This window comes from Atractosteus spatula, chromosome 11 (assembly GCF_055471065.1).
Source record: "Atractosteus spatula isolate fAtrSpa1 chromosome 11, fAtrSpa1.hap1, whole genome shotgun sequence".
In the NCBI taxonomy this organism is placed as follows: Eukaryota; Metazoa; Chordata; class Actinopteri; order Semionotiformes; family Lepisosteidae; genus Atractosteus; species Atractosteus spatula.
In genome coordinates, this window is record NC_142716.1 from 5,047,453 (window position 1) to 5,073,221 (window position 25,769).

Sequence of the window (25,769 nt, forward strand, 5' to 3'; positions counted from 1 at the left end):
TCCCCTATTGATATATTTAGTGCAATAATGGATACTTACAGTTGGGTTTCAGGTTGCCTGATGTGGTTCAGAGAGATGGATAGAAAGAAAGTAAAGGGGAAAAAGTAACTGATGATTTATTTGGCGGTGTTTCGATTTTCATCCTGAGTCCTTCTTTTCTGTCCCTTTCAGCAGCGATGTCAGCTGTTATTGCTTCCTATTGATCCCTTTGCAAAGTGAGAAGTGAACTAAAATTAATGTCAATTCCAGTGCCTGGATCAATAGCCAGAGTTATTTTAATCTGGATTTGTGCACGGTGTGGAATTAAAAATCAGAGAGTGAGCAGGCGGAATGAAACACTTACTCCTTTCTGGAGAACAATTAGGGAGTGTTGTTTTTTTTTTGCCATGAGAGATAGGAAAGATAAAGTTAAAAAGAGAAGAAAAAATCAAAACAGCCTTCCATGCTACCTCCGACCTGGATTAATAAAGGGTTTTAAAGTGTCTGTTTTGTTAGTGCAAGCGAAGTGCTTTTTTGGGGGGGGGGGTTCTGACACAAACGCAGATGATACTTTGACATAGAAAACATGTTAAGTATTGATTTTCAAAATTGCTGAGGCTTGATGACCCTCGATATATGATACCCTAACAGCTTTTGGGGTATCGTGGCCCAGCTTGGAAAACAGTATTTTGTTCTGGGCTCTTCTTTATGTTGTGATGTGCTGATACGCTCTTCACTTAAATAACATTTGTCATGAACAACCTAGATAATTACTGCCATCAAAAGAAATTTAGAGCTGCTTTTTTAAAGCACTGGATTGTTACATTTCAGAATATACAAGCATAACAAGTAGAGTTCAAATGGGTTTTAACATCAGTGTTATCCTTGATCAATGTGCTCCTGCAGTCTTCCTAGTATTGTCTGTACCCACGCTTGTGTTTTGGATATATGAGAGTCTTGCTGCAAGCTGTGCTATGAAGAGAAGGAGTTTAATTGCTGTAATATACAGAGAGGAGAATGGGTTTTAGCTCAGTCACAAAAATATTTTTTTTAAAAGGAAGAGTTTATCTAGAAATAATTTTGTGTGGTGTATGTCTCAGCAGTGAGCATGAAAGCAGTGGTTTCTCAGCCGATTCTGTGTGATTAGACTATGTGACTGCTTCTTCACGGTACCTGGAGTGCCTTTCGAAGGTTTTATAGGGTTGGGCCCCTACTTGGATTTAGCAGTGGAGTCTTCAGAAAAATAACAGCGCGACTTTTCGAATAAATGAAACAGTTTCCTGGAGAACTGTCATTTGTCGATAGCGAAAACATTTTTCTCCTCATTTTAAATGACCAAGAGATCATTTTAAATTGTGAAAATTGCTGTTATATTTGCAGAGCCAATTCAAGGGCTTTAAATCTGGATTGTAATTGTGCTTTGCTGTGTGATACTAAAGTGACCCTATTTCAGTTTCTCTAATATATGACTATACAATGTTGCTGTGATTAGAGTGCAAAGTTAAAAGAAAACCTTAACCTCTGTTAACTGTTATCTTACTCACGGCAGAGTGTGGCAAGAGACTGTGATCTTTGGGAAGCAATACAGCATAAGGAACACTTCTTTGGCTATTTCATTAATACACATATTTGATTGCTCCCTTTTTCTCTCAAATTAATAGTACTGTTGTAAAACCATAAATATCGCACTCTTAACTCATGTTGTTTAATGAATTGCAAAATTATAGTTCTGTGAGGTTTTTTTTGTTATATGCTCATTAAAGGAGGCCATAAATATGCATTATTTAATGTTTATTTGGTTTCTAAAGGTGTTTATTTTTACAGAAAAGAGATGTGGGAGTTTTGCTGCATCTTTTTGAAAAAGTCATTTATTTTTTGTAGTTTGAGGGCATTATCAAAGCCTGCTGTGTAAGACTCTAGCTCTTCAAAGAATTTTTGGGACCGGACCCATAGCTCATGAATTGTCCTGCTGTTCAAAGGCTTTTAGATAAGGAGTATGGGGAGCATTTGTTTGGGTCTGTAAGTTGGGCTTTTTCGTCTCGGAGCTTTAGGTGTTGTGGAGTCAGTAGTCTGACATATGCTTATGTCCTGTTCGTAATGCGAATCTGAACAATATACCCCTGGGAACGGGCACTTCCCATTTTTAAATCGGGACAAATTGATACAATTTAAGAGGATTGATTTGGGGAAAAAAGAAAGAAAAAGATTAGGAGTTAAAAACCGAAAGATCCTATTTCAGCCTTTAGCTATTTATAAAAAAAACATGTGGCATAATATAAACATTATACTTTAAAGTACCCTGTTTATTTTCTAATTAATTAACAATTGATTTTTTTCTTTGCTTAAACTTGAATGTATTTTTTTTTCCTAATTGGATTTTATCCGTTACTTACTCTACTGGCAGGGTTTTGTTTTAAAACGAGTAATTTTTAAAATTAATATTTGATCTGCATGGGTGCATGAATTACCAGCATTAAAGTAAATGTTGTGGGCAGTGCACAGATAAATAGAAGGGAAGCAGATAAATTAAGGTTTTGCACAAATGCACGCTTGGGTAGTTTTGGTCCAGCTGTTTTAATGTGCAAAAAAATAATATATAAGTTTAGGTACTTTTCTCACCGCAGCCAAAAAGGCATGAGCTGAATGGTTGTGAGTAATTGATTTCTGTCAGTCGGCCACGATGTCGCTTCTGATCTTTCTGGAGAGTTATAGCCCAGGAGTGAAAGGGGTGCCCTTGTCATAAACGCAAAAGGTGATTTCACTGTTTGGTTGTGCAATGACATCACCACTTAAGCCAAATTTCAGGCAATCAAAATGCCTCCTGTTGTTTAACAGTTAGCGTGTTTGTACTGTACATATATTTGATGACGTCATTTTTAGAAATCAAGACAGTTTAAAAGAAGCATAGTTTCACGTTAGGGCAGCAACGCTAAAACTGCATTCCTCATTTCCATGTGCAAACAGAAAAGGCAGGATTTCTGCTAAACCGCTTTTTTTTTTTAAACCTTAGTTGGATAAGCAGTGGAATATGCAAAGACTGTTTTACCATAATTAGTAGACAGCCTTGGTAGCTGAATTGGTCTGTGGTGTTTTATAAGTCTAGCTGGCCAAGAAGTTGTTGTCAATAGCTTAAAGGCAGGCTGCCTCTCCCATTGTGCGTATTATCTATTCCTAAAGATCCAGTGGTTAGCCAGCAGGACTTCGATGGTGCGATTGGTAAACTAAGGAAACAGCTTTCAAAACGCTGAGAATGCTGACCAAAAGATCAAGGAATAAAGGGTGCAATTTCACTTTGCCTCCTAACAGAAAAATGGTTTTAGGAGCCGATATGTGTATTGAGGTCAGGTGAGAAATGCCGTTTTGGATCACGGCTGGACAGCAGTGCAGTTAACCAGACACCTTGTGAATAAACAGGGCTCGATTGGAAGATTTTGTTAGAACAGGTGGTTGAGATGAAACAGACGAGATAAGACACTAGATTAACGGTCAGGGGAGGTCAAGATAATTTGAATTTTCTTTTTTGGAGGGGTGCTTCTAACCTCAAAATGATATACCAGGACAATGTATTATTGCTCAGTCATTGCCGCTCCGAACAAAATAAATTTGGAAAATATTCTGAATTTATGTGCACTCTGATAGCAACAATATGCTTATGCTAAAGATGTTGAAAACAGCTATCATCCTCAGCAGTCCTATGTACAGCGGATCACCAGGGCTAGATCCAGTTGCAAGATTAAAAAAGATTTAAATATTTATATTTTAAAAAATTGAAAGTAAACAAGGCAAACAATAGCCCCTTATTATAATCCAAGGGCTGCATGCTCATATTCTACTTTTAATCTAGAATCCAACATTTTTTAAAAATTATTTTACATGGTGGTCAGTGTATTGTTATTATTATTTGTCATGCTACCACACAGATGAGACATGCAGATACCTTCCGTACAGAATCATGTGGACTGGCGTTATTGATTCTGTTAGTATTCGCCAGTATCATTGTCCTTTGCTGTGTTGAAGCTCTTGAAATTGAATCACGTCTCGGTGTTTTCAGAGCTACTCTGGGTTTTTAATGTGCGGCTGTAAAGCATTATTAAATAGCACATTTGGTAGTAGATTTCATTCATTGAGCCGTACCTGATACTAATTCAGAAGGAAATCTGAACTTTGTCGTCGTATCCTGCTATACTGCCAAAGGCAGATTACTGTATTTATAATAGTATCGACTCTTCGCTGGCCTACACCTAACACAAGCTGCTGTGAATACAGAGTAACTTGTCTGCTGTAGGGCAGAGATGGTTCTCAAATTGTTTCGAGAATGCAGACATTTTAATCTGCAGGTTTAATACTGGAAAACGTTTGATATCATTTTTGTATATTCAGCTGAGCAACAACAGTAAGATGTCACGCTAAAGTACATAACCATTCGCCTAAAAGACCCCATCTCTGAGCAGGTGATGACAGAATAAATCAGTTTTAAGCGGTTTTGAAGAGATCAGTGTCATTGCGACAATTGCAAGTCACTGTTTTTTTTTAATACTTTTTAGGTCCCGCAAAAGCATATTATACAAGGAAGGCTAATTGGTTTATGCGGCATCGATTTTTAAACTGCTATCATTAAGACAAGTCCTGCTATGCGACAGACAAAAAGTTGCTATTTTCTATAATTAAAGTAATAACGGCAGTACAATGAGGAGTAGTAATAATAATTAGTATTTCTGCGGTGTGGTGAAAGCTGTCTCTGTTTTGAAGCTCTGTCTCCTAATGTCTGTGTGTGATTTGTGTTTGGTGGGGATCAAATAACAGTGTCTGGCCTGTTCTTGTAATAAAATGTGAATGTGGTACTTAACCCTTACTTCACGGCTGTCAACAGTCCGTACATTTGACAGTTACGGGGCTCATAGACTTCTTCCACCCTAACAATAGAAGCTCTCTGATTGAATTTAAGTTTTCCCTGTTTGTTTACGTCGATTTTACATAGAAGTTTCGGACTGCTTAATGCAGATTTGTTGTTCTGAGAGACTCCCCCTTTAACACACCAGCTTTTAAATGACTGTGTTTCACAGCGTTTTCCAGACTACCACCACCACCAAAATAAACTGACAAAACAAGCAGTAATTTAGATTGGAAGACACACAACCCCCCCCGCCAAAAAAAAAACCCCAACAACAACTGAATTATAAAGCTTTATGTTTTTAAATAGAGTTCTGTAGACAATAATTTAATAATAAATAGAAGGTACATTTAGTGCCTTAGAATTGCTTTGAAAAACAAAAGGTTGCTCATTAAATGTCATTTGATTGCAAATAGGAAAGCTGGTGTCCATCATAAATTAAGAAAAATAAATGCGTAATCTTGTGTGACTTGCTAAAATGACTACAGGTAAAGGATTACGTAGCCTAGTTCATGTATTTTGAATTAGTAAACTAGATGGCAAGGCATTAAAACAATACTTATGTCATCCTGTTGAAAATCGTTTATTATCCTTTCCCCTACTCTTATCAAGCTGTGATTTATCCTTAAAACATGAGCAAGCTGCTAAAATGTACAGCAAGGTTAATTACTGTGGGTCTTCCAATCCCGAGCTGCTCCGGTCTCCCTTCTGTGTAGTCTGCTGATGGAAGACGCCAGTGCGCTCTCTCCATCAAATGAGAAACCTGGCTGTCACTGTTCCTCAGGCTTGCGGACAGCTAGGCACGCGTCTCTGTTCGATCGCTGTAGTGCAGAAGATTTGTTCTTGTTGATACAGAGCCGGGCACAGCCTTTGAAGAGGGAAGAAATGATTAGCACATCTGTAGAACACTCAGCCTACTTATGGTTTTGAGCAACCATAAGGGGGATATCGTGTGTCATTTTATTGGATTGTCAGCTTCACATTGACTCGCTGTGTTGATGGTAATGATAATAAAATTGAAATATCCGGGCACTTATCACTGTATTACCTTGCTCTCAGCACCTGCTTGACTCATTTTTTAAGGTTATTCAGAAAAAAAACGGAACTGATACAGAAGAAATACACAGTATAAATTATATAGACACCTTTTATTATTGTGACTTTTTTATTTTCAGGCATAAATATAAAAAGATCTCAGTAATGTGTGTCATCAGTCATAATGCAAAGCTGCACTCTGTAGCACAAGGGTGTATACAACTGCACATTCCATTGCTACCTATGTAATAACGTAAAGGCTTTGTGATTTATAGTGAATGTCCACAGTGTGTTAATGTGCATGTCAGGTTTGAAATCAATTTAAATGAGTATTCTGGACAGCTGATCCCTTTAAAATTTCAAAGGAAATTCCTCTTGAGTTTCTTTGATGTCACAAAGGGTATTTTGTACAGTTTTCTAGCAGTAAGAGAGGAATTATCTCTGCTCCTGTGAACAGTGTTTTTTATTATTTAATCATGAAGAACAATTTAGGAGAACAGTTTGTTTATATTACTAGACTGGCAAAAAGCATTTTTGTAAATAGTAAGTTGTTACTCTTTACATATGTAGTGCTTTGAGAAAAGTGCCCTGTTTGCAGAAAAATTACTTTTCATTAGGGGCTGTTCGCCATGCCTAATTGCTGATTTAATTATGAAGGCTGCTACCAGGAGTCCACAGGTTAAAAGAGTGACCTAGAGGAGAAAGCAGTGAAATATTTAAACTGGAATGAAAGCACAAGAACCTCTACTTCTTCTGGGTGTGGGCCAGAGGGGAGGAGGAGTTAATTCATTCATTTACAGACCGTCTTCTAAAGCTTTCCCGTAAAGATGACAGTCCGATATTTTACCTTTATCAGATCCGCTCTGCAATCCCATTAAGGTCACGAGAACTTGTGCACGAGCGGGCCCACACTCACCGGGCTGCGGGGATGCTGGAAAAGATGTGCAATACGAGCGTGCGGCTGTTATCTGTGGGCCTGGATGGGGTCTCTTTGCCCGAGATGGGCAATACACAGCCGATGATCCATGTTGGACCAAAAGCGTGGAGATAAAAAATAAGGATCGATATTGAACAGTTAACTTCTGTTGTATTACTGTTCTGTTTAGTGCCTTCCGGAGCTTTCCTCATGTTCATTTCTTCTTCTTTGCAGGAGGTGACCTTCCGAGAATGACTTTGCAGTGACATAGTCGCCTTCTGAACCAGTGCAGATTGCTGACTGTCTCTCTGACCCCCCCTCCTCCCCACCCCACCCTCACCCGCCCGTACCTCCCCGTACTCCCCCAGCAGCCCTCCTGGGCCCACTGCACACGACCCCAGATGGACTTACACCGAGCCGCCTTCAAGATGGAGAGCTCCTCCTACCTCCCCAACCCCCTGGCCTCTCCGGCCCTGATGGTGCTGGCCTCGACCGCGGAAGCCAGCCGCGACGCCTCCATCCCCTGCCAGCAGCCGCGCCCCTTCGGGGTTCCGGTCTCCGTGGACAAGGACGTCCACATCCCGTTCACCAACGGCTCCTACACCTTCGCCTCCATGTACCACCGCCAGGGCGCGGTCCCGGGGGGCTTCCCCAATCGCGACTTCCCCCCCTCCCTCCTCCACCTGCACCCCCAGTTTGCCCCCCCCAACCTGGACTGCTCTCCCATCAGCATGCTGAACCACAGCGGGGTGGGCGCCTTCCGCCCCTTCGCCTCCGCCCCCGAGGACCGCGACGGCAGCGGCTACCAGTCCGCCTTCACCCCCGCCAAGAGACTGAAGGGCTGCCTGGAGGCCGACGCCTCGCCCCACCTGCGCTACTCAGACGCCGAGGGCAAGGAATACGACTACGGGGGCGCACAGATCCCCACCAGCTCGCCGGGGTCCCTAAAGGCCGCCGAGGAGGCTGGCAAGAAGATCTTTGCCGTCTCGGGCCTCCTTTCAGACCGCGAGGCCTCCTCCAGCCCAGAGGACCGCAACGACCGCTGTGAGTACCTGCGCGGAACCTGACCGAGAGCCTCCTCGTGTTCGCTCCCAACGGCGACGCGCGAGCCGCCAGGCCCGCCCGCGGCCCGAAACGTCCTGGCACAAAGCGAACGGGCTTTGCTTGGTACCTCTTGTTCTTTCCGGTCCTGAGAATTTTGTAGAGAGAAGAAACGACCACCCACCCATCGTCCAGTGGAGTGGGCTCTAGCATTGTCTGGTGGAATAGTGGGCTGTGGTTACAAATCAGAGAATGAACCTTTTACGCTACCTTTAGGCAAGAATAAATACGTGCACTCACCTTCTCTTAAATTAAGTGTGCAAAACAAGTTGCTTCTCTGTTTTTTTTTAACTCAGACTCACCATGGGTAGTTGCTTTGCCTGGAAGACACCTATTTCCTTTTAAGAAATTCCCATTTGAGACCCGCACTCAGAGTGATACAGGCAGCCTTTTCTGACAAAGGGAACAAAGCCCTCATTACCTTTACTGCCGTAGCACGCTCGGCTCACGGCGGCAAGAGTTTGCACCAGTCTTGTTGGGAAAAAATGCACTCTGCTGCAGCTCTGTACAACCCTGTACAGAAAAATGTCAAATAACAACATTACCCATTCTGGAGGAATTGGATCTGAGGCCTGGCTGTTTTTAGTGCAAAAGCACAATTCCCTGGCTGCTAAGACAGAGCCACCCTTTGAAATGCAAAGGGCCCACTCCACAGGACAGCTCCCGCTGAGACGCTGCTGTGCAGCACCAGAAGAGCCCCCTCTCTTGCATGTTCTTACAAACCTCCACACTGCAGTCTCCTCGATCACTGACACCGTCAGCTGGTCGTACTCTCGCTCTCTCGCAACCGGTCACTCACTTCAGCGCTCACTCAAAACTGTCATCAGGTACTCGTGCACACTGATGGGTGGGCTCAACAATTAGCCCACAACTCCTCTGCTCTCACCCTCTCTCTTGAGTAGTCCTGCCTGCCACACTCCTGCTCTGACTCATTGAGAAAGGTTACAGAGGAGTGGGCTTCTTTCAGCTCACCTTTCTGACTGACTCTTTATGTCCCTGTTTAAGCAGTCTCTCAATACCAGTCCCCTTCTGATCGTGCCTGTAGCATGTGTCCCTAGTGTTTAAGTGTTAGATGTGCTCTGCTGTAGAAGCACATACAGCATCTAGTTCAGTTTTTTGCAGTTTAGTTATGGCTCATGGGGTGTTAATATCTGTAAATTGTAGGGGCGTGTCCCGATTTTGTTTTATATGTTTGTTTGTAAAAAGCATCTTGATGTCAAGAAGAACGACCCTACATGTTGAAAAAGCACAGATACCCATCAGTATAAAAGTTGTGACGATTGTTTTGTGGTTGCTGGTAATCCATTGAGGTAATGCTACCAGGGGTATTTTCTCTGCTGAACTACAATACAGATCCTGGGATAATGTGACTTAGGTGAGAATGTAAGTTTTGATGTGCAGTTGAGGGTTCTGCAGTGGTAATAGGGACATTGCACAGCTGTGGCAGAATTCAATTCAAACAAAGTGACTCAGCTATTGACCCCGCGTAAGCGTCTGTACAGTTCCTCTGACAAATCTGTGGAAAAACAGTCTTTCTGTTGTAGGAAAAACAGGAGATCATTATTGGTGCATATAATTGTATGGCTCAAATAGAGCACATCCCCGGACTTTGTTAGTGTCAAGGATATCAAAACAGAGAAAAAATATTAACATCTTTGCTCACAACTCTGCTATAGATGAAAGTAAGATCAGAGTGGCATATAAAGTTTCTACTGATCAGACAGCAAAACTGACAGTAGTGAAAGAAGGGAAAGAGATGTTCTGTTTCTGAAGACACAGGAATGGAGCTCTGTGCCGTGTGTTTTCAGAGGGGAGCAGTAGCTTTTTTAACGAAAGTTCCTACACTTTACATGCAAAGCTAACCTTCTGGTCTGTCAGAGCTGGGCAGATAAAAGACTGCGAATCTATAAAATGGAGATACATCTACTGAGAGACCAGGGTGCATACGGAGAGAAAGTAGTTCCAGGGTTTTAACAAGAAGCACTTCATTTGCGAGTTTGGGTTATACTAACAGGAATTAGTGAAATGGGCTACAGCCTTGCTTGTGGAATTACCTTCCAATTATAGAGCTCTTCAGATCTGTCTTGCCTTGCGTTTGTATTAAGCTGACATTTATATCATTCGATTAACATGTGCTCTCGCATCTCTGCTGCAGAGTCGTCGGTGTGTCTCGGCCGAGTCCTGCCTCTCTGCTCAGCATTAGCTGGGAGAGCAGAGGAGCAATGCCGAACCGTTCAGAGTTCTAACCTGTATCTGCGAAGAAGAACAGATTTTCAGGACTAGAGGCTTTTTTTTTAGCTGTGTCTAATTAGATTAAAGCTCAGGCCCACCAAGAGCCCTAATGCAATTGAACTCCCAGCACTTTTATATAAGAGACTTAAATTCGGTTCCCCTTGACTGGATCCCTTACTGCTGACTGTCACTCCAGGAACAGCGTGTCCTCTTTGCACTAAACTCAAAATCTTAATGGTGCAGATCAGGCTCGCCGTTTTACTTCCTTCTGTTAGAAAATCTGCCACTAAAAATTAAACAAAGTGATTTGATCTTTTTGACCGCAACTTAATGCCAAAGCGTATCTCCACTTAGGAGAGATTTTATTTTGAAAGTCCGAATAGTTCTTCCAGATGAAACGTAGTCATTGGCTGGAAAACCAGCCAAATACAGGTTACATGGGGATAGAAGCCACCTATCGGGACTTTATACTTGTATAATTTTATATCATCCATAGCGCAGTTCACTCATTTATATATGTAAACAAGAACAAATTGTCTGTAGCTTTTCTGCTGCTTTTCTGACTATTTCTTTAGCTCCTTTTCCTGCCACTATCACTGACCTCCATGTTGCAAACAGGTGGAGGGCATTTTGCCCACCTAGCATGTTAGCTTGCTTGTAGTCAAGTGATCTGAGAATCTAAGAATTCAGGGTATTGTTTACAATAATATGACTGATCATCTTGTTCCAAACTCCCACCACCCTTTATGTAAATAAGTGCCTCATCACAGGCTTGAGTAAGGACAGTGGATATAAAGCCTGAAAAAAAAACTAACTGTGAAAACTAGGTGATAGGAACAGAATCATATTTGTTTTGTTTAAATTAGCTTTTGATACTATGGTATAGATAGGGGTCAGACTTGCAAATGAACATAGTTTAGCTGCACTTACTTACAACTTGTATTGTTTTTTCATGCATCTTATCATGCATCTTATCAATTATGAATTTAGTAAGCCTTTTATAGAGTCTGAGTGACATTGAATGTAATGTTGACTTTTCCTTAAGTATAACGCAATTGTGAGGTGGTTTTGTCAAGCCCTGTGTGTTATTTTGATTCCAGCTTATGTCAGAAAATCCACCTAAATTATGGCCTTTGAACACATCAGGGTGAAACCTGCTATTGGACAGAATTAGGGGGTTCAGGAAGACAATGTAACAGCTGCAGATTGTATCCCTGGGGTTTCTTCGATTCACATTACAAGAAGGGAAAATAAAGTTTCGAGCCGAGAGGGGGTCACCAGCTAAGGCTGTGTTTTCAAAGAGTGGAAATCTATCCTGTTCTGTTTGTTGGAGCTTAAGACCACACAACCAAACTGGACTGCGAAAAACAAAAAGTGGGGATGTATGATGGAGATAAAATGAGAGATAAAAAGCAGAGGATGAGTAATCAGCAATGTTTGAGTCGAAACGCAGACCCCGGCTTCCTTCCTGAGCAGCTGAAATAAAAAAAAAATCCTTAAAACAACAAAACATGGACACACGGGCTTCCTTCCTGCCGTGACCAACCTGCGAGCCATTTCAGGCTGTCTTCATAAATTCCCCTGATTTATGGGGCACTGGAATTGGGCTTTAACCCATCCGGCCCCAGTAGTGGCCAGTGACTGGTTAACTGGGCACTTGAGAAACTGGCGTCTTTGGCATTAGAATTGAGATTAACAATTAATTTAACACATCGCTCAGGTTCTACCCATTGTTGGTCCGCGAAATGCTGAACACCAGGTCTGTCTGTCTCGCTGTCTTTTTTCCTCTCCGTCTATGTTTCTGAATCGCCGCGCAGAAGGATATCTATTACAGGGACGGTTAGGTTATTTTTGAGTTTAGTCGAAAACGTTCAAAAGAACAGTGTGTTCCGACAGCTGTTTAAACATGTTGTCTTTTTCAAAGAGCAGATGTCTTCAACAGGGCAAGCGCTGTTTGCTTTTCTTTTAAAGATAGTTGAAAGTTTTTGGAAGAAGTTGCGTAGAAGTGGGACAGTATCATATCTGGGAACTGAACCCCCAGGCCTTACAAATCAGCATGTTTTCCCAGGCGTGCTGTTGAGAAAGGTCTTGTCTGCTGCTACCCTGTCTTCCAAAGGTATATGAAACTGAAACACAGGTACAAACATAATTTTTAGAAGATTTGGCATTTTAATAAGTTAATAACCTAATTTTTGGGGTAGTCGTCTTTCCTGCTAGCTCTGAAATAATGTGCAATTCCATCCATATCCATGTCTTTACCAACCTCCTTGCAAGACAGTCATGAAGTTATGTTAACAGGCTGAATTCCTAGGAACACTGGCCTAACGTTGCTTAGCTCTGGTGCCTGAGGAGTTAAACTGCTTCAACCTCCCAGCAGTTAAACCTTGTCATCCTTGCAAAATGCACCCCTGCTTCCCATCTCCCTCTGTCGTCACGGTCTGGCGACGAGGTTAAGTTAAGTAAGAGTGTTCTAATAATTAGTCTGCCTCTGGGTGTTTGGCAGTCCTTAACCAGATGTTAAAAGGCTTGTCCTCTGATGTGCGCTCACTGTCGGCTTCTCCCTCTCTTTGACTTTCTTTTGCTCACTGTCCTTGGAAGCCCTTGCAGACCTTCTGCACAAGAGAGCGTCAGGGTACGTTTTCCACAACATCACACCAGTCACTTTGCCATGCGTGTATTTTTAACTTTCTTATGCATAACGTACGAGAGCTCAGAAGTTTCTAAACATTTTTTTTCATCATTAATACACTTATAGATTTTGTGGGTTCTTCTTTTAGGTCTGGATCTATAAATACATTTTGTGTCGCTGTTAGTTTCCCGGCTGTCGGCTGCAGTCCTGAGGCAGGTGCTTGGGTGCCGTGAATGTGTGGAAAAGAAATAATTTTGCCATTGTTGTGCTGCTGAGCAGATCAAGGATTAATGCTTCCTGTCTGGCTTTGTTGGTTTGGGCACTTGAATTAGACACAGATTGGTGGGGAGCCTTGATTATTGAAATGAGCTGTAGCATGTAGTGTTAGGGAAATTAAAAGGGGCACATTAGATAAAAAAAACTGGCACATGATACACTGAAGAGCTGCTGCTGGAGCTACAAGCATTCAAAACACCCTAGATTATATAGAAAATGTAAAACATCAATAGCTTGTTGGGGTTTATTAGACAAACTGCATTAAAATAACTATTTTAATGTATTTTGTTGGCTGTATCTGCTGTAGATAACATCGGGTCACAGGCAGGAAAACTTTCACTTTATTAGAGAATTTACCACAGATGCACCCCTGCAGATACTACGAGGAGCTCACATGAACAATAAAAGGAACGAGAATCTCTTAGTATTGGAGCTGATATTGAAAAGGATGTTGTGAAGTATTAAGCAGATGTAGTTGAACAATTATTTATTGTTAAATATTGACTTATCGCTTATATGCAATTGGTTCCGTACTGAATTGTAGAAGCGTTTTTTGTTTGTTACTGGTGTGTAGACAATATGCTTGGCTATGTGTTTTCCAAGAGCAATGTGATAGAAGTCTCAAACATCTGCCTATGTATTTGCCCCCAGTCGTATTTCCCATGCTGCACCTCAGCCTGACTCCAGTGACCAAGGAGCCACCAGTGTGACAGTGAAGCTGGCACCACTGAAAGCCAGGAATGGAGACCTCAAGGGCTCAAGAACGCCCTGCTGTTTCCCACTGTGGATCCACCAGGCCTGGCCTGTCCCAGCAGGAGCCTGAGGGTAGAGTCCCGGCTGATACCAACTCCTTGTTTTAGAGTAGGCCAGGCTGAGATTACAGTAAACTGATACACTGTCTCTTTAAGTATCCAAATAGAAGAGCCCAAACACTGTGCTTATTTCTCCAGAGAACCCGTCTAATGCAGATGTGTTGAAAGCCTGTTTCCCCCAAAGCTCCTACAAAGATGAGATTTTTAAATGAACAGCCTGCTAACAGATCTCCTGGTTTCCAGCACCACTCTGACATGTCGCAAGACAGTTTTATTTTCATTTCAGTTCCTTTTCCAAAGTTTCCTCATGTGATATAGAGGTTGTTTTCATTTTTTTTGTTTTTTGCTTTTATTTCATTAAAAAATGTCTTTCAGATCTATGGCAATTTTTCGCATTTGGGGAAACACAGAAAACCATCTGTTTTATGTTGGAGTGTGGTTTACCAATCCTGAATTGAGAAGGATTATGTCCATTATGCAATAATCATTTTATTACTGGATCTTTTAAACATGGAAATGTGACCCTGTCAGACATCAAAATCAGGATTTTCATTACAACTGCTGATCTTCCCATATTATTCGTTTTTTTAACTAATACTTCACTACGTATTCATATCAGCAACGGTGAGCATTGGATTTATTTGAGTATTTGTTTAAGATTTTAGGTCAGATTGTTATATCGGCAAATGTTTGTGTAGAGAGCTGATTCTTTGCTCAATTGAGCCAACTTTGACTAAAGTTTTTTCAGATCTGTTTCATCCCTTTTCACTGTTTACCAAAGATGAACATAATTTTGGAGCTTGAGGTTCCAAGTTACAAATCAAGATCATGGGAAGAGGATTGGAAAACAATAGAGGGGGGATTTGCCTAAGTTTTAGGTGTGGGTAGAACATAATTAGACTTTTTATAAGAAATGTAATGAATAAAAAATATAAGTAAGTCAAAGACACAAACCCTTTTAAAGGCAAGTGATGTTGTGGATGGATTTTACAGTGCAATACTGTTTCATCCTGACTGGACTGCCCTCTGAAGGCATAGTCTTTCAGAATTCACCCTGTGCTGAGAAGATACCTGAGGTCTCTCTGGCTGTGTCCTGGGCCATCAACACACTGTGAAATGAGGGCTCCAGAAGAGCTGTGTCCAGACAAATACACAACGACTTTACACAGACTTGGGTCAGTTATTCCACAGTCTCAGGCCCAATTTATCTGTGAACAGTGTATATACAGTAGGTATATACTGTATGTGCAAACTATGCATAAGTATGTTTATCTGTTTTTTCTCACTCTGATTATCTCTACATCCTTAGTCAATACATCTCTCTGGTCCTTTCTCAGTGTCTCTCTGTGTGTCTGTATATACACATATATATAATATCCTGTTTGACTGGATAAATTTAAAATAATTACCTGCTCATGATGAATTATGGCTCATTAAGAGTTTAATATGAATAACTACAGGGGGTGTCATGAATTAATGTGAACTCCATATATATTCAATAGATCCACATTCCAGTTCCTGCATAATTACAGTGCATTTGCATTGATGACATAGATTATAAAGTGTTGCCATTTACTTTATCTACGTGTCTCTATCTATCTAAATCTTTCAAGACCAATTAATTATTTACCACCATGTATCATCTGTTTACCTTTGTAATCTATCTGTCAGCTGATCTATTGATTCAATCTATCATTTTAATCTGGCATTTTTGCTTTGCAGCAATCCGTGATTCAAATTCAATATCTGTCTATCTATCTTTCTGTGTATTAGTAATATTGTTTTTTCTGTTTCAGTCAGTCATAATTAGTTGTAGCTTCAGCATTGTCGTCTGCAAACTGTAAGCTGGATGTTATTGCACACTTTTTAATTATTATTTGTTTTTTAAAACTGTACATATACCATTGTAGTCCTGCAATACAGAGTAAAAGGTGTTATGAAATACCAGGCAGAAATGGCAGTCTATGAGTATAGAGAGTAGAGGCAGTCTGTGGGTATAGAGTGGCTGTTTGTGGGTACAGAGAGCAGAGAGAGGAAGTCTGTGGGTACAGAGAGCAGAGAGAGGCAGTCTGTGGGTATAGAGTGGCTGTTGGTGGGTACAGAGAGCAGAGAGAGGCAGTCTGTGGGTATGGAGAGTCAGGCTGTGGGTACAGAGAGAGGCAGTATGTGGGTACAGAAGGCAGAGAGAGGCAGTCTGTGGGTATGGAGAGTCAGGCTGTGGGTACAGAGGGCAGAGAGAGGCAGTCTGTGGGTATGGAGAGTCAGGCTGTGGGTACAGAGGGCAGAGAGAGGCAGTCTGTGGGTATGGAGAGTCAGGCTGTGGGTACAGAGAGAGGCAGTATGTGGGTACAGAAGGCAGAGAGAGGCAGTCTGTGGGTATGGAGAGTCAGGCTGTGGGTACAGAGGGCAGAGAGAGGCAGTCTGTGGGTATGGAGAATCAGGCTGTGGGTACAGAGGGCAGAGACAGGCAGGCAGAGAAGGCAGTCTGTGGGTACAGAGGGCAGAGACAGGCAGTCTGTGGGTATGGAGAATCAGGCTGTGGGTACAGAGGGCAGAGACAGGCAGTCTGTGGGTATGGAGAGTCAGGCTGTGGCTGTGAGAGAGAGGCAGTATGTGGGTACAGAGGGCAGAGAGAGGCAGTCTGTGGGTATGGAGTGTCAGGCTGTGGGTACAGAGGGCAGAGACAGGCAGTCTGTTGGTATGGAGTGTCAGGCTGTGGGTACAGAGGGCAAAGACAGGCAGTCTGTGGGTATGGAGAGTCAGGCTGTGTGTAAAGAGAGCAGAGAGAGGCAGTCTGTGGGTATGGAGAGTCAGGCTGTGTGTAAAGAGAGCAGAGAGAGGCAGTCTGTGGGTATGGAGAGTCAGGCTGTGGGTACAGAGGGCAGAGAGAGGCAGTCTGTGGGTACAGAGGGCAGAGACAAGCAGGCAGAGAAGGCAGTCTGTGGGTATAGTGTGAAGGGGGAGCTTGTTTGTTGAGCAGACACTGAGGTGCGAAAGAGATAAGAGGGGGACAATCGTCCGTTAGCAGCGTGTCATTTGTAACACTGACGAGGTGTGAGGAAACAAGCTGTGACAAATACTGCCTCCCTGCCCATGGCTTGGTTCTAAATTAAGTGTAGCTGCTGGACGACAGGAAAGATGAGGAGACGCAGACAGCCGTGTGCGGCACGTCGAGATAACTTCAGCCAGCAGTTTTATATGATTGTAAAGAAATCTGTTGGTGGTTGGTGGTTGATGGGGGTGGGGTGCAGAGGCAGTGATAGAGGAAATTGTTAAAGTAGGCACTTAACCAGTCTACAGCCCCCTTCCTTCTGATTGTGATGTGTTATAGCCCGGCCACTGTTGTTTCCTAACAAGGCTTTTGAAATAATTGAATCAGGTGGTCCTGTTGTGTGTGCAGATGTGTGTGTATGCATGTCATTTATGCCAATAGTATGCCTTTCATATATAGATAATGGAAATGTATGCATATAGTATATGTGCAAAATATATGGTATATGCATATAAATACACAGGAATAGGATACTTTCACAGCTGTTGTAGCAAACATTAAGCACATAAAATATAAAAGGGGTGCCCTCTGCTCAGCATGGAAAATGCATGTTTAAGTACTGCAATCAGTAAACACTCGCTGAGCTAATGAGATCAATCAATAGCCTTTTAAACTGGCAATTTGATAATTACAATCATTAACATTTACTACAGTATTCATTATGTGGGGGTAAGATTTCCCAATCCTGAACAATATGGCTTTTAAAAAACAACAGTAGCAAAACTTTACATTTTAAAAAAAAAAATAAATATGTAGTATAAAAGTATATATTTACAATCTAGAACCAGACAATGTAATGTTTTAATTAATCAAATGTCCTTAATTAAAAAAGAACTCTACAGATCACGTATAAACTTGGATATCCGGAGATGGAAATTGTGGACCGTATTAGAATACTGATTCTTTCATCAAAGCAAGTGAGCAAAGATGCATGTAAAAGGGACAAGAACAGTTTATACTCAGTTTTAAAATGTTTTGTTTTTGTTTAATGGTCTTTATTAAATCATAGTTGTATTAACTGTAGTCATATATATTTATTTGGGTCACAGTTTATTTTTTTCAGCTTGTTGAATTCATTCTAGCTGTTGGTATTAAATATACACACAAATGAAAGCGATATTGTGCACGTATTGACAAAGAATGAACATTCATATACTGTACAAATGACAGTATATCACGTCTGCTTCAGTTTCTGTTGTGGGAACCTTTTTCAACTGTTTTCTAAGCAATGAATTTATTTTTGCTCAGAAGAGTTAAGTCGTTACAGTTCTTGAATATTCTTTTTTTCTTTTTTTTTAAATGTTGCTATTATTTTCACCAGACGGCTTTGGGCGAAGTTTATTTCTGTGACACATCAAAGAGAAACAACTCGCTTGGCTGTTCATCCCAGTAGGAGGGTAAGAATCTCTGAGACTAAAGCCCCCTGCTAAAGATCAAAAATACCCTTCCCGTTAAATTGGGGTCATTTTTTTAGATTTCTCAGTGTGCATCATTTCCTCAAGGGAGCAAACGAGGAGCGATTTAGAAAGAAGACAACGGTAATTGTTACCGTTGGAAATTACTCCAAATAACGAATGGAGGAGGGAAAGGGTTTGTTCCAAAATAAGACAACATTTCAGTAAATAACTGATAGCATGGTATTGATTTTCTTGACTGTTTTTCATCTTCTTGATGCGGAATTAAGGTATTTTATTAGTTAAGCAATATTTCAGTTGCTATTATCAAAACGACTTTTGGCTTGCGGTTTCTACAAGTACCGCGTGTATTTCACTTCGATGTAGGCTGTCTAATATTGCATCTCAGCGGCAAAATGTATGGAATCTTTTACTCTAGGGGGCCTTAGCCAGCAAATCTGTCACTTCTCCCAGAGCAACCACCCTCATGACCTCCATTCAGAAAGACATTGATTTTTCCAGTCCTCTTTTTAAAGAGGGGAAAAAAATCCGTTTCAGCCCGTCGTCTCGTCGAGGGAGGCCAAATGTCTGCTCCGTAGTTCTTTTCTTAAACTTAACACATAGCACTCCTCCCCCCAGGAGGGCATCAAACAGCAGTACAATCTGAGAAAAGTCCTTTTAATATCATAAAAAGAAAGCGAACCAATGACAGCGGTGTCTTTTCGTGTGGATAAAAGCTTAGTGGCGGAAGCCGGCCTTTTCTTCCCCTCCTTGCTTTCCCTTTCTAGATCACAGCGCTGAGTAGTTTGTTTTATTAAGCTGAGACCAGTTGATTGGACTCTCAATAGACAGCCCCTTCAACACTTTGCAATGTCGTCGCTGAAGTCTCATTTATTTAAATCCCTCCTATCTTATGAAGAGACAAAAGCTGAGGGCGGAAAAAGAAAAAAATGACTCAAGGGCCTTTTTCTTTGGAGAGAAGAAACAAACCAAGGCTGGATAAACAAATGCCTTTGACTTTGGTTGTAAACTTAATTTTTTAACCTTTTTTTTCCATGTGTTTCTGTTTTTCCACACGCTTCTGAAAATGGCCTCAGCATAAGAGATAAACAAACAGCCCGGCCTGTCTTTTACGAACCACAGGACAAAGGGAGTTGACAACCAAAGGGAATATTTTTGTTGTATTTTGCTGTTTTTTTTGCACAGCACACAGATATATACTTTTTTATACTGTGCGCTCAAAAGACACAGACTTACTAGCCATCTCAAAATTTTCTGAATTTGTATTATCTGAAACCTTTCACACGGTTAAATTAATCTCTTGTTTTAACTAAACAATGAATAAGATTGTATATAGCCCTGGTGTATGAATCATTTAAATAAATCTGCGTTTAAAATAAAATTCCCCACAAAACATCATACCACTATCGCCTCAAACTCTCTCGGATCTTTATTCCTTCCTCTCTTCCTCACCAGTTGCTAAAAAATATTGTTTTTTGCTTTGCACCCCTGAAGTCAGTTAAAATGCCACACATCTGTAAATGTCTTTTGGGTCTGTTTTGGGTAGTGGCTTTTTTGAAATGTTGTAGTTTGTAAGAGGACAGTGTTTGATGGTAGGTGTCTGGTGGATGTGCTAGACAAGTAGAGAAAATCCATTTTCAAGCCAGAGATGTTCATGTGTTTCACAGTAGTGCTCTTGTGCAGTGAGAGACCCACGAACTGCATCTACGGCCCAGAATGTCTCACTTAGTTGCGGTCCTGTGAAATTAGCAGCTTTGAGGCTGTGGTGTGGTTTTGGCTTTTCAGTCCTGCGATTGGGTCTGATGTTATTTTTTTGTAGATTGCACAGTTGCCTATAGAAGGAGCAAGGCATGATGGCAGTTCTATCAAAGAGACTGTCACCAGTGGAAGGATGCATTAAATTAGAAGAGTTACTTTTGATTAAGAAAAGGAAGGAAAAAAAGATTTCAGGCCATTCCAAAAGCTTTCCTTTCAAAGGTTCCCCAACGTTATTTTTTTTTTTTTAAGCGGGTTCTGTGTATGCAACACTTGAATTTCTGTTTGAGATGTGCCGGGGGTTTTGGATTGTTTTTGACAATCATCAAACACATTTGGCGTTGCTGGCTGAGGTTGCAGTGAAAGATGAAAACAATTGCTTGTCTTGAAATAATGATTTGACTTCATAGGTTGGCAGATGTAAAGGAGTTTTGTAAACGTGGTTTGGTGTTGTCACACTGTCGTCTCCAGCAGGCAGGCAGCAAGGAGAGAAGGATCTGGGAATGAAAGCAAGAAGCCAGGACCACAGCGCTTGTACTCATTAGCTGTGTTCAGTGTTCAGAGTCCTTCATGCTCGGCAAGGTGCTCTCTCACACAGGGTGACACCGAACTAGGCACTGGGCTTTCCGTGTGACACCTGAGCACTTCTCGTTTTTCACACACACTGGCTTCTTTGAAGAACTGCCGTCCAGATGAAACAAAGCCTGCTTTTGTATTTGTTTTTGTTTTTTAGCTGCCTGCGATCTCATTCTAATTTTGTCAAAGCCCTCCTTTACTACGTCCTGTGAATTGGGGGAAATATACTGTATGAGGCTGTGCTTTTCTTTATCCGCCAATGTTTGGCTGTCAGCTGGTCTGTATTTCATCTCTATCCCTGGGCGAATCTTGGGTGTCTGCGGTTTGTTCTGTCGTTCTGTCTGTGTGTGCGTGTACTCCTCAGTGTGCAGACCCGAGTGCGCTCTGGTGATACAGTACCATGCTGTCTGTCAGTACTGTGCACCAGGGGGCTTCCCTTATTCACCGGTGTGACTCCTGTGTTAATAATATTCTATCAATACAGGGGTCGTGATGACCTGGCTGTCTCAATTTAGTGTCCCGCACAACACATCCGTCATCGTGCTTGTGAGAACCGACTGTCAGTAACACGGCAGAATGCTAATCGTGGCATTTAATCACTGGCTGACAAATTAGGGCTGGGCCCCTCATGAAGGGTTAAACATTCAGTGTCAGTCTGCATACCTCTGCTCGTGGACAGTTTGCAGGTTTACAGTGTTGAGGCCGTAAAGATACCTTTGTGATTTGTAACAGGAGAGGGCACAAGTGGAAACCACCTAAAAGTCCATTTAAAACTGAGAACAGGAGGCACTTCTGTACACAAAGGGATGTGGGAGCATGGAAACAAGCTACCCAGTCATGTGGTTGATGCTGGCATCCTTTATATCATGGCTGAATGAGACCCTTGGTTCAATTCGCGGCTAACAGGCTACATGGGTTGTAACTGTTCTTGTGTTCTTTTGAGCTGTACTATAGTATAGAAGCAGACCTCAGTGATTTATGTCTGTTAAAATGATTTTTGACAAAATCATTCATCTTTCATTAAAAATATCATGTAGTGTCAAATAGAGGGAGCACCTCACATGGGTGTTGGAAATTTGTTCAGAATTCTAGAATACTGCGATTACTTTAGAAACATTTAAGAAGTCCCGCGGCTTTGACAATTCTGGAGGTAGAATGGTATCGCTCATCCTAATCCTATTTTTGAAACTGGAAAATGAGTTGCTTTTGAGAAACAAGGGGGGAAAAAATAGCATTCCATAAACTAAAACGATGCCTTCACATTAGTTGTTTTTAATATCGAATTATTCCCCGTAAAGTAAATTAAATCGTACTAGCCTCTTGTTGTTCGGGAATACTAAAATCAATCTCATTCAGTATACAGGGATCCCCAGTCCTGCTCCTGGAGGGCCGATGTATCTGTGAATGTGCTAGGTCTCTTTAAAGCAGCAGCACACCTGAAGAGCTGGGAGAAGCTGATAAACTGGCCCCGTTAGGCCAATAACGATCTGATTCGGGTCGTTAGGAGTCCAGCTGGACTGAAAACCTCTGGATACAGCGACCCTCCAGGAACAGGACTGGGGATCCTTGTTTTACTCAGGATAAGCTCTTGTCATTGAAATATCAAGTCTCCCTGTTACTGTGTAGGAAGAGGACCGAGTGGCTGGAGTTCTGATTTCATCATGGTTAGACAGTCCCGTTCACGACAGCAGGGGAGTCTTCTGCTGCTCTTTAGTAAGGGTGTGAACTGGAATTGGGGAGAAGTGTGTTCAGTTGGCCGCCTGGCTCGAACCCTGCTTCGAAGACAAGCCCGCAGTACCACAGCCCGCCTGTCCTGAGGTGAGGGGCGCAAGTTTACACTTTTAAAAATGGGCCTCACTTTTACTGCCACCCCCCAACCTCACCCTTGGGCCTGGTCTTTTTCTCTCTCTCTTTTTTTAAAATTCGGCTTGTCCATCAATCCCCTTATAAATAATTCATTGTCCGTTCCCTGATGCCTTGTCACCTGGGATGCATCACCGCCTTGCTTTCTCATTCAGTGTTTCTCTTTCCCTTTTCCTCACTTCCTCCTCTCTGTCCTCCTTCCCCCAGAACCTCCCCCAACTTTTTCTTTGCCTTCTGCCAATGTGTTTCTTAAAACGTGCTGGATGGGCACAAATATAGAGTTCCGCACTGTGCTCCTACCTCCCATTCCACCTGGCCTCTGCGTATTCAAGCAACATCAATAACAGGATTAAATATAAACCCGGTGTAAAGTCATAGGTGTTGGGCAGATAAGTCTAAAAAAGCATTTTCTGTTTAGTGTTTTTTATTTTTCCAAGGAACCTTTTTATAATTCTGCCTTGAACTGGGAGATGTATTCTGTGGAATTATGTGCTAAATGCGGTTTAACTGCCTGCTATCGATGGCTGGCTTTCAGCAAAAGATGGAATAATGCTGCAGCATTTATTAATGTTTCTGGTTGGCTCATATTTTCTCCTTAAGCTTCACACACACAGTTTAGTTTATTTGATGCAACATTGAGAATGCAATCCATTAAATAAATGAAGGTAAACTAATTGTAATTAGCCTCTTGAGAGCTTTGTGGCTTCCTGCTACAGTACAGTTGCTTCATGGAAACCCAGCTACTCCCAACTGCCTTTAGAAGACATTAAACAAGCCTGCAAGGTTGTCTGGAATCGATGGCCTTTTTCAAGGGTCGTACAGAGCGATACAAAATAGTATTTTCATTAAGCGCAGCAAAGAAGTGCCCTAAGACGCCTAGCGGAACTGTGATGTATAATTGTGGTTTTGTAAACGGCAATAGCGATCCCCTTCAGAACCATGAGGGTCAGCCCGTGGAGCTGTTGTTGTATCTGCCTTGCAAAACAATAACAGGAAAACCATTACAGGGCTAGCTTTTCAAGATCCCTGGTTTGTGCAGAGGACATGCATATTGTTCACGAACCAGAAAGAGTACCCTCCGTTTCGCCTCCGTATAGAACAGCAAATGCATCTTGCCAGAGCAGACATCGAAAGTTAATATTGAAATGATTGATTAAGCTCCTTATTAATTTAAAAAATGATTATGCACATTGACTTAAAAGCAAATTGTGGCCCTTCAGTGTCTTTATGCAATGTGGCTGTACATTGATTTAACAGCGAAATGCAAAAGGCCAGATGCTCGATATTAAAAACAGGGGCTTCCTGACACACGGGGGTGCTGCAAATTGATGGCTTCAGAGTGTCAGGCGTTTAGATTTCTCAGAGGTAAGCGCAGTGATTAAGCGTATACAGTAAGCAAGGTTTTGTATGTATGTGTGTGCTCGCCAGCGTCGGACTGAGTGAAATGGGCTGTCTGCAACACTCAGAGCAATCCCAGCTCACGATTAATACGTTTAAAAAAATGTCCCCTCCACTTTCACAACCAGCCACACAACTGCTATACTTTATTCAGCTGAGCCCCTGCTCCGTTAGTGCAAAATCAGCAGTGGCGCCCTGGCCTATAAGAAAAAGATCAATCAAAGAGCCTGGTGATAAATTAGAGGCATCAGCAATAGGGTGGATGCTAAATTGAGCCGGCACTGTCCTTTTGGGGGGAGTGAGCTGAGGCTGGACTGACTGGTGGTCTAGACCCCCCCCCCCCCCACATCACCACCACCTCCACACTAACAGACACATCCAGTTTTTCAATAAACAAAATCCTCACGACTTGGTGGTGGTGGCGGGGGGGGGGGTGAGGCAGTGTGAAAACTGCAAGAAGAGGCGGCCGTGAAAAAAAACGCGACATGCGCTTTTCAGTAGAGCAAAAAAATTAAAATAAAAATTGGGCCAAATAAATCTTGGCCCTAGCTACGTGAAACCTCTTAAATTGATGTTATCAATTTATTTATTCTCTTTATTTCCTGACATAGAAAAGACATCCCCACCTGACAATTTAAACACCTTTCTATCGCAGTGTTCTCTGGCTAAATTGCTTTTGCCTGAAGATGCTATTACGGAAGTATGCGAGGAGTGTAGCTTTTATTAACAGAAAAAAATAACAATGTCCCTCAAAAATCAAACATCTCTTAATGAATTTGTACAAAATAAATTGTAAAAAGGAACATCTGCAGGCTCCAGGAATTTTAATGCGCAAAAGAACTTGTCAGAACATTCCCCCTAAGACTTAACACTAAGCTTCTTAGTTTAAAGCATTTCTTTAGTCCAAATAAAACTTGTGCTTGCTCTCAACTCTGTTCAGCCAAAACAACAAATAACATCAGCCCTGTTTCAGATAATCTTTCTGTCTGTCTGTGCTAAAGCCTATGAGATGTTGCTGCCTCTTGTTACATAACACAGCAACTCACTCCGGACTCATTTGATTGTACCTAGTAGAAGAAAGGCTATCAGGACCAGGGAAGAGAGTTTCTGTCTCAACTAACTTTGGCTAAAGTGGGGGGAAAAAAAAATTGCAGGCAAGTCTACTGCTGGACACAGAAGAGAGCAGAGCAGGATGAATGAGGAGGATCTGGGGTTTTGCTGTCAAACTCACCTGGCTTACGCCAGACACCTACCTTAAGGTCACCGACGGAGACAAAGAAGCTGTCACTGTGCGGTGTGGACTCTAACGAGGGTGACGATATGGCCCAGCTGGCTGGCATGTGAAGGGACTGCTCCCTCCCAGCCCCTGCCTTTGCTGACTATGTGATCACTGCCGGCTCCCTGCTCAGAATTAATTCACAGCTTTACTCTTTCAGTGCTCTCGTGATAAATTAATTGTAATGATGACGGCCTTGTTATGAGGCCTGTGCCTTGTTTGCTTGTAATCCGAGCGACAGGTTTAGGACTTGTATTATTTAAGACGCCCAGTAATTACATGGGTGTTAGCATATGTAGGGGGAGAGATATGATTCATTCGCAGAGTGGGAGCAGGAGAGAGGGGAGCGAGCGGGAGAGAGAGAGGGAGAGAGACAGCGGAGGCACTCTCGTTTGGCAGATAAAATAGGAGCGCCGTGTTGCTACAAAATGTTCCCCTTATTATACCTCATTAAAGCAAGGGCGAGATAAGGCAACACAAGCAATGAATAAAATCTATAGCCCTGTGTTAAAGGGAGAAAAAAGAGCTGATATCGTAAGAACCTGTAAAGCCTGGAAATTGTT

The 25,769-nt window shown here is 42.0% G+C and overlaps 1 protein-coding gene across 5 annotated transcripts in view; it reads left to right on the top strand.

Moving 5' to 3' along the window:
- The first annotated feature begins 7,222 nt into the window (after positions 1-7,222).
- rnf220a (ring finger protein 220a) overlaps positions 7,223-25,769 on the top strand; it is a 162,538-nt gene continuing 143,991 nt past the window's right edge. For all 5 annotated transcript variants that reach the window (XM_088927602.1, XM_088927603.1, XM_088927604.1 and 2 more), the window contains exon 1: positions 7,223-7,865. In XM_088927602.1, coding sequence (XP_088783728.1) covers positions 7,223-7,865 — 643 coding nt within the window. The remainder of the gene's footprint in view (positions 7,866-25,769) is intronic.